At 39.4% G+C, this 10,172-nt stretch overlaps 1 protein-coding gene across 1 annotated transcript; it reads right to left on the bottom strand.

The window, feature by feature from the left end:
• Positions 1-659: 659 nt before the first annotated feature.
• LOC139715334 (denticleless protein homolog) lies at positions 660-9,735 on the bottom strand. Its single transcript, XM_071626910.1, has 9 exons — positions 9,639-9,735; positions 8,083-8,295; positions 7,209-7,457; positions 6,075-6,261; positions 5,317-5,420; positions 3,874-4,094; positions 2,821-2,910; positions 1,967-2,102; positions 660-1,576 (listed from the first exon to the last, which is right to left on the bottom strand). The coding sequence occupies exons 1-9, from the start codon at positions 9,733-9,735 to the stop codon at positions 660-662; spliced, it is 2,214 nt and encodes a 737-aa protein (XP_071483011.1).
• Between the last annotated feature and the right edge of the window lie 437 nt (positions 9,736-10,172).

The raw sequence follows: 10,172 nt of genomic DNA, 5'->3' as shown, positions 1-10,172 counted from the left end.
TTCTAGCGGAGACTTGAGATATTCATGTAAACATTGCTGAATACGTATGCAGTGAAAACTGCTTTCTCACTGCACAGCACATCAATGTAACCTCTACTGCGATGTTCTTTGCATAATGACCATTATTTCCTACAAACCTTACTGTCAGAATAATGGCCTCTGATTGTTTGATTACTGAGGCAGGAAAAGCTCCACTGACTCGAGAAAAGTTCTACTGATCTCTTAGAGAGGTCACAGTAACACGACACCATTGACATCCTTTGTTTGCATTACAGCCACTGTATGCTCTACATTACAACTGACAAGCTTGTGTGTGCTCCTATGCCTGCAGCAAAGACTGGTAGTGCTCTCACAATATTTAGTATTGTTTGGTGTTAAAACGACTACTTCATTATGCAGAGTAACAGTGCAAATCCTTGACCAACATTGATTTTAACATTTTAACATGCTATGACCCTCAAGTGTATCTTTCTTATTCTATGTCCCATTCTGAAGAAACCTCTACCATTCTCATTTGATTTTTTTACTCAATCCATTGAAGCTAACTTTAACTTGGTGTGGGAAAAAACAAAACAAAGAACATCTGCCAGATGACTTGGAAAAAAACAAAGAGAGAAAAACAAAACATAAAATGAGATGAAGAGGAAAAGGGGAACTTATTATGTCTCTGATTTGTGCCTCTTTGGGAGTGGCTGAAAATATGAATCAATGGTCCCACTGCTGTTCCTTCTCTTTGTTTGCAAGAGTCTGCCAACTTTCTTTTCCCCAAAGCTGTCCTTAAGGGTCCGACACTTCTCTCCATCACCTTTCCTCTTCTCACACTGAAGAACCGACTTAGGAGAATCGGAAAACGCAGAGGCAATGTTCTTCTTGACAGAGTTCAGCGCATGTGACGTTGCTTCATTCATTGGAATGTCATCCTTCAGGGGAGATCGTTGATGAGGGAGGTTAGGGGTTGTCACCTTTTCCCTGCCTGATTCCTTTCTGGGCTTTCTGTGATTAACATTTTCCTGATCTACCTCTCTTCTGTGATTGTCACTCTTACTCACTTTTGGACTTGACATGGAGAGTACACTGCTAGATTTGGGATTGGATTTACCTCTATTTTGTGTAACCTCTGAAATCTGGTGCACCAACTTGTCACTCAATTTTATCTGAACTGGTGTTGTCTTTGATTTAGGTGTGCATCCACCATTGACAACTTTAAGTTTCTTGGAGGAGAGTGATGCATTGTCTGTGGAATCCCCCTTCATATATTCACTGACTTTCCTTTTGTTTGTGGCCAGTTCCTTTACATGGCCCTGTCCCGTTGCTATGGGGACCACCGCAGTGTTGTCTTCTGCATTCTCTTGTTTCTGCCTCTTTGGAGAAGATTTGGACGACTGGGACGAGGTTGGCCGAGATGGTCCTGGTGATGTGGTGGCCCAATCTCTAAGGCTAAATTTCCTCTTCTTGGTGCTACATGGCAATGGGCTCTGGATGGGAGATTGTGGTATTTCCTTGGTTGGGGTGGACCTGTTCTTGCTGCTCAAATCACTCTGAGCTGTTTGGCCTGGTTGACTCTTCACAACTGCATCTGGATGGTGTTGGAGATATGAGAAAAAGAGAATATAATTCATCTTTACCCATTGAGGAAGCTCTGATTTTGTTACGACACACATTTCCCATAGACGCTTCCCCAAGTATACCAGTACTCGGGACTCGTCCTCAACGGGTTAAATATGTACACTCCGCTTGTGGAGATGTAATAAAGTTACGTGGGAATAACATCACACAAGAGAGCTATCATTGGAAATATCTGTGTATTTTCTTTGTCATGAAATCAAGTTCATTTTACTTATTTTAACTTTTATAATATAATATATATCAAAAAACCTTGAATTTTTAGAATGTATTCTGGACAAAGTACAGAAAGAGTATAGAAACTCCAGTTATCAATGATTCTGAGATGAAAGAATTAGCTTACCCTGGCCTGCAATGTCTGGCTCCCTCTCACATCTCCTTGCTCTCCCTATAATCTCATTCAGCTGGTCATCAATGGGTGATTCCCGGCCTCTCAGCTTCCACATGCGAAGGGTGTTATCATCCGAACAAGTCACGACCTGCATGTGTTGGAAATTGGGGGTTATCAATTCAATTACTGCAAACATGAAATACTTTGAAGGGTAGAGATTTTTTTTTCACACTCTACTCAACTGGCCAGTAAATAAGAACATGAGAATATTTCTCTACTTATATTTCTCCACAAAATCATAAACAGGTGGAATTCACTGAAAGTGGCCAAGTGTGAAAAGTTTCTGGCGTGAAAGTTCCACAGTAGACCTTTGAAGGCACAACATGAAAATGCTTGTACCACGGAGGTAAACTTTCAATGACAATCACACCCTTTCTTCATTCAAATTCTCTATCATTCACATTGGTTATCAATTTTGAGGGGCAAGATTCAATATCAGAGCTAGAAAGTTGGGACTAGATGGTAAACATGGTCCCTTTCACGTTAATTTCATAACAAAGATACTTCACTACAGGAACCAATATGGGGGTGATTTGTTGCCAATTTAAGACTAATTCAAAAATGTGTCTTTCATATCAATTCAATCCAAAAAACAAAAACAAAAACAAAACACAATACAATAAAACCCCACACTTATCATAACCTCTACCTGCCTTGAAGAAGAAAAAGCACAACTTAAATTATGAAATCCAACAAATTTACAATCTTTTTATTTTGATGCAAAATTTTGTGCAATTACTGGAGATCAGTTTGTTAGGCCATAGAAAGGGTGATCTGCGTAATCATACCCTTAAACAGATGCTCACCTTCGTGAAGTCTCTCTGACACCAAGCCACTGCTGTGACCTCAGCCTCATGACCCACCAGGGTCAATGGCGGACATTCTGGCTCTCCGATCTACACAGAAGCAAACAAATATTATAGAATGGGTAGCGAGAATGCTGCGATCTGATTGGTCGAGAGCTGTGTGTTCATTTTTACTGGCCGCACGCTGAGTCACAGTGGTAAATATGTTATCGCGCACTTAGCAAGAGTACGCGTACTTGTAACAAAGGTTCGCGCACTAAAGCAAGCGTTCGCGCACTCGGCTTGGCCATGCATCCAGTAAAAACTTATGCATGGCTGGCCATGCATCCAGTAAAAACCGTAAGTACGGGTATGCATGCCCTTTACGGAAAGCCAAAAGGAAATGCATCCAGTAATTTTGTCATCGGGTAACACGATAGAAAACTGGGTTTTTGACAAGAAAATTACCCATTCTATAAATCAAATGACGCACATGTCTTTTCGTGCGTCAGTCGGAATATAGTGTGCATGCGGTAACTATGGAATTTAGCCTAAACCCACTCGGCTTCGCCTCGTGGGTTAAGCATTCCATAGTTACCTTATGCACACAATTCCGACTGACGCACTCAGACCTGTGCGTCATTTGTATACCGGTATATGAGAGGGCTACTTTGCAGCAAACCGTAAAACAAACATGCAACCAAATTAAACACTAATGAAATTGAGCATTCAAATATAAACACCCAACAGACTACCAGGTGGCAAAAACAAACGATTTCTGTATGTAATCAAGGAATGTGAACACTGATTTACTTTTCTCCCATTAGTCCTTAGCTTTGCTGTCAAGTGTGATATATTTAATGTGATATCCATTGACATCAACATAAAAACAAATTAGGATGAAACACAAGCTCCTAATCTGACAGGGTTGACTAAAAAGAAAGTAGTTCAATTCATGGACAGATCTACTCTCTGGAATCCACAGTACATATTTTGTCAAGCTGAAGCTTGCCTGATGACTGGCTAGCATGCATTAACTACTCCCTCAGAATGTCCGCAAACCATAGAGCATACCTTCCAAATATAGGCATGGTTGTCACTGGACCCAGACAAAAGGAAGAGGTCATTCGGCGAGAGAGCTGCTCGTACAAAGAAGGTGGAGTTCATGTGACCGCTGTACTGGCTCAATGGGATGGAGCATAGCGCTCCTCCAAGATCATATTCATAGATAACACTATCTGTGCAGCTTGCAAACAGTCGAGTTCGTGATGAACTGAGGGCCAAGGATGAAAAGCCTGTGAACAAGTACAAATTAAACAGTGAAATCAAGAATCAATGGAAAAAAGGATGGATGGCTGTTAACATACCTGCCAACATTTCAAGATGAAATATCTTACTCATGGATTGCAAAAATCTTATTTTATATGCAAACTGAAGTTAAAAACCTTACTTTCAGTCAAATCTTCAGAAAATACACATGAAAAGTATATCTAAATATTTTTTTAAAATCTTATTTCTCTGACAGAAAATCTTATTTTGCTATTTTTAATGTAAAAAATCTTACTGAATCTGATAAAATCTTATTAGTTGGCAAGTATGTGTTAAGTTAAAAAAAAAAACATGTAACATACACTAGACTAGGAGCAACATTTTAGATTGAGTATAAATTTAATGGACAAATTCCTTCATTCTAATTGTTATCATCATCTCCATACTTGCCCACACTGCAACTTGACAAAAGGGAATAAAATTTGCAAAAATATAATTCAACAATCTCCAATACTTCACTATCAACAGAGGCCACAAAGATAGAAACATGACATTTGATAGAGCTTTTTCTCTGAAAACACACAAAACCAGTGGGTTTAATGCTCACATGAACATTGTCCTTCACCTTCATAGCACTCTACCAGACGCAAGCTTTTACATAAATCAATCTTGAGACTTGGGGATTGCTGCAGGCCCCCTGGGCAACATCCACCTAATTTTGGGTACTTGGGCCCAGCCCCAGAGCCCCAGAGCCCCCCCCCCCCCCCCCCCCCCCCCCCCTTGGGACATCACCATTTGTACAAACTATAGCCCCCTCCTGCCATGTCCTGCAAAGTTTGGTCAAAATCCAGGCACCAGTTTTAAGGAAGAAAAAAATTAAAACAAAATATGAAAATTGGCTAATCTAAGTTCTCTAAGAGTTGAAAATAAGAAAAAGTTTACAGGCAGCACACATTGGACACCAGATGGACAGCGATCACAATAGCTCACTTGAGCCATTCAGCTCATATGAGCTAAAAGGAATCTACGAAACAGATACAGTTAGAAATATGCATAAAAACACTGATGTATGTATGACATAAGGTGGAATCCCAGATAAGCACAACTGTACGAACAAAATACTCAAACAATGTAGAAAAGTTGCACATCTAGTGCATAATGATGGGATTAATTGCACTGATAACATCTTAGCATCTTCCTGCCACTGCGTCCCAGGTGGAAACTAGAAGTATAACATGTGAGTCTTACCCCTCTTTCTCTTCCTAGATCCACTGTAAGGGAACTGATGCAATGGACTCAGGTTGGATGTACCAGATGACTTCATCTTTCTCAGGTCCCACACTTTCACAATGCTTGTAATTAAAGACAAATTAATAAAAAAAGGAGAGAAAAACATAAATGAATCCTCTGCTAAAAAAAGCAGCTTCCTTTTATATTTCTTTTTAAATTCTCTAAGTGTTGAGTGCTATCAATATCAGAAAAGCTTTATGAGCATTGCTATGACTAGGAGCAGGCTTTTGGCTACACTGAGCATAGATCTTATTTACAAAATTCCTATGCATTGATCATTTCATCCCCATTCACGTTAATTGGGATGATTTATTGGGTATAAAAACATATCTTGAAATACTGCATAGTTGTAGCAAACTTAATGCAATAAAAAATTGTGGAGAGAGCATCAAAAGCGAGAGAAACTGTTCATGACATTGTGAATATGATAACCTCCTCTACTAAATCAAAGTTTACCCATCGGTAATGCAGTACTCTCAAATAAACGGATAAAGGAGAGTTGCTCATAGAGGATACAAACACTTGAAACATGAGAAACAAACTGTATGCAGAGGAACAGCCACATGACATTACACAGCTCACTGCTTGATTATCAAACTCTAGCTGTGAAATTGACAGATTGCAAAGACCTTCATTGGGCATCAACCAGAAACAGAATCTGAACACAGTCAGTATCAGGGTATGAAATGGGGAAGAAAACATCTCATTTGCCTTACCCATCAGCTGCACCTGCTGATAGGAGGGTGTCCTCCTTTTGAAACAGGACGACACTAACACTCTGCGAGGAATCAATTGCAGGGAGGTTTGGTGCTAGCTTCCCACGTCGCCGAGGCTGCGACTTCACCTTGTTCTCGTCTGCATGAGCGCTTTTGATGACCAACACTGGTTTGTGCTGATTGGTACCTGGTTGTAACAAGAGAAACACAATAGCAATGAAGTGTGAAGAACTATGCTTACACAGATATTTGAAGTATACCATCCCAATGTCCCAATATCAATCCCAACACACAATGTTGTTGGTCTTGTAGACATGTTAATCTAAAGTCATAGTATTTAAAAATAAATGGTACCTGCAGTCTGAGTGCAATTTCATATCATCAAATTGAGTATTCACTGCAGAAGACATCAATAATGCTGAACAGCAATGTGGATATATGCACACAACAAACTCATTTAAAGGTCCTGTTTACCTTTGGGGGCAGTGATTTAAAAAATGTTCAAGATATCACATATGTGTAGGTCTGTTATATCACAAAACATCCTACCATATAAAGTTTTTGAAATAAAGCCTAAAACATAAGGAGATAGCAGTATTTTTCTCATTAAACCTCAACTGTAGACAGTTTAGTCTGGAAACATTTTTATTATAACTATTGTTCATAAATTGTATATCTAACAATACTTAACATCGATTATACATATTCAAATTTGGTTGTTTCTATCCCTAACTCGCATTTTAGAACTATTTTAAAGTACTGATGCTGGGTTTTTGTTTCTTCTGCTATGGTAAATTATGCCTTAAGGTTTGATCAGATGAGAAGCCTCCTACAGCAGGGGTGGTAGCTACAATATGTATGTTCTTTTTTGTCTTCCATGCTAGAAATGGCACCATAATTATTTTTTCACAAAAATGGAAATTGAGATCACTTTAAACTAATCTTCTCATTAGGAACACATGGATAACAATGTCAACATATAAACGAAAAAAAAAATTTGCCTGTACATATTATCGTCCCAACTAAAAGGTGATTCTTTGAACATGACATATTATGTGGTGTTTTCTCATTCTGTAAAAATGGTTGTTTACAAATTTAATCAATCATGAAATGCATAGTGTGTACAGCATGTACCTCCTTTGTTGCGTCTGTCATCCCAGATCATGATGTTGCCATCGCGTGCGCCTGTCGCAAATATGTGGCCATCCCAGGGACGGAAGCTAACCGACTTGAGGCTGCACTTGTGTTGCTGGAACGAGGCTACTTTGGTGGATGTCTTCACATCCCATAGGGCAGCCGTCTGGTCACCTGACGCAGTCACCAGACGGGGGTCAGTGGGTGACCATGCGGTGTCAAAGATGGCATTGTTGTGGGCTGACCAAACTAACATCATATGAAAAAAAAGAAGAAGAAATGAACAGACATAGAGTATGTAACTTGAATGTTCTTTGTTCAATCAACATCTACACACAGAAAACTGCAAACAAATGTTACATTTTGTGTCCTTGTACAAACTGTACTCTACGAGCAATGAATATACTTATATGCTTTTTAAAGTGTACATGAAACTATGACTCAAGATTCAAGATTTTAAGTCATCTACTCTAAAAGTATGCAAATTACCTATTTGCCAAAACTTTATGTGTACGCCATTCAATTTCAATCAAAATCAAAATCTTTACAAAGCAATGTGCAGGTTGTACTTCCTTTATACTATTTGTACACAATTCCACATGATTGTTGAAGAAAGCACTGCCAATTTCATGATGAAATACATACAAATTTGACAGCCTTGAAAACTTTTTTTTTCTTGAAATTCATATTTTTTATCTTATTTCCAAATTCGAACACTGCAAATCATTTGTCAATTTATAAAACAATTAAAATAACAAACAAAACAAAAACAAAAACTTCTATCAGATTCATTTGACAATCTTTAAAAGTTCATTATAAAGAACTAGGCTGCCTGTGGATGAGCAACAACAGCAATACTGCCTGGTAACCTTACTTTTTACTTGTGCCTCTTGTCCAGTGCGATATGTATCATAAATGACCACATGTCCATCCTCATCTGCTGCTGCCAAGAGGTGGTCAATCCCAGTCTGTACAGCAAACTCACAGGCAAATGGCGGTATTCCTTCCACAAACTCCGGGCTTGAGAATAGGTACTCATTCTCTTTTCGACATTCCAGCCTTCCAAGGCAATTTTCAAGAGATGACCCTGTTCAGTTTGACCACAAAGAGAGAGAGAGAGAGAGAGAGGGGGGGGGGGGGAGGGGAGGGAAAAAAGGAAGTGACCAAAATTTTGGCAAATTCATTCTCTCTTCAAAGATAGTTCAAATTCATTTCAAGGACTTAATTTATATCACATTGAAGCAGCAGCACATAAATACTGTAAAACGAGAAATGTTCGCGTGCTTTTTAATTTCGCGAATTTCGCGTGTGAAGATTCGCGAAATTAAAATGCACGCGAAAGTTCTTTTGTACACTATATGCACTGAATACCAGTGGCAGTTCGCGAAAATTTCATGCCGCAAAAAAGGCCGTTGGCTCCAATTCGCGAAAAATTCATGCTGTGAATATATCATGTTTTACAGTAAGCAGCAAGATGGGAAAAAAAATGAAACTAAAAGAAACATAATGGAACGGAAGTGTACACTGTTAAATGTTTAACGTTATATGTTATAGTAGAAACTACCACAATTGATTGACCTCATGAGAACCGCAAAGTTGGCCATAAACAATAAAACATGGCATTTAGTAGATCTATAGAAATTCTTGTGGTACATGATATCTTCTTTTTCTTTTTCAAATTACAGCATTACTTACACATATGTTATCACAGGCTTTTTGGGGAGCAGGTTCACGTTAATTTAAATAGTCTCATGAAATCTGCCTGGAATCAACATTTTTTATGAAATTACATTCTGCACCAAAATCCCTACGCTAGTCCCAGCCCATACTCTACTGATATTACTAATTTCTGGTCAGTTTTTCCTGTTTTCGTTTGTTACATACTCAAAAAGCTGCATATGCGCATATGCATCACTTCGGTGATCCCTCTGCCTCAATCGCATTTATCCCCAAGTTGTTGAATTATCCTTCGGGTTTATGCCAGGTTCAAGTGTGTACGTGTGTGTCGCATACAAACACACTGCTATAGCTTCTGACCATTCGAGCATTGAGAATTTAGGGTTTCTGGGACGAACACTGAACTAGGGCAATTTCTATAGCTCAGTCGGTAGAGCAACGGGCTAGCAATCCGGAGTTGGAGGTCTCGGCCCCACTCTCGGGTTCGAATCCCGATGGAATCCCATTTTCTTTGCTCAATTTTTCACTATTATATTACTAATAACCGTTAGACCTGCCAGCACTAAACAATGCTGAGAATAATAACTGAATCACTGGCTAAACGCCAGTAAAGATGTATACTTTCACAGATGATTTACTAGTAAAATATAATTAAGAGAATAAGACAAGTCTTTTGTGCACTCTATCTGGAGTAAATTGACAGTGTTACGTTAGAGCTAGCAATTGGCAATGGCAATAGCATGTTCGACTCACGGATTCTTCTTGACTGCTGGCTTTTCCATCGCCAGGTGTAGGAGGACGTTACTGGACTTCCATGTGTGACTCCTGGCAGGAAGACTGAAGGAAACATTGCGAACTGTGGCTTCAGAAGATTTAGTCCCATGAAGTCAAGATATAATCAAGCACTTTTTTATCGAGTTGGCACACCATGCCACGCGTTAGTCTTTCAAGCGGGACACATCAACGATCCGGTGGGGCGGCGTCGGGGCAGTGAAGTACTCAAGCACGCTTTTGCACGGGCACGAACGGGGTTTTAAAGAAGACGCGTCCCTTGTTTGGCGCGGGCTCGATGATTTAGTCGTTTTACCAGACGTTTTCTATAATTATTTCTCATGTACATTGGCTCTGCCCCGAGAACGCTACACTTGATATTATGGCTCGTCAATAGAACGTCTGACAAAATTCTATTATTGACATACAGGAAGTACAACCTGTAATCGCAACGTGTGGAAAGCACACACACACACGTACACGGAAAAACCAACCTCTGACTTGATGTAATCTAAA

This window comes from Diadema antillarum, unplaced genomic scaffold (genome assembly GCF_040938485.1).
Source record: "Diadema antillarum isolate AM-2024a unplaced genomic scaffold, OU_Dant_1.0 scf00000046, whole genome shotgun sequence".
NCBI lineage: Eukaryota > Metazoa > Echinodermata > Echinoidea > Diadematoida > Diadematidae > Diadema > Diadema antillarum.
Note: the sequence above shows the minus strand (reverse complement) of the source record. Positions and strands in the feature narration are given on the sequence as shown.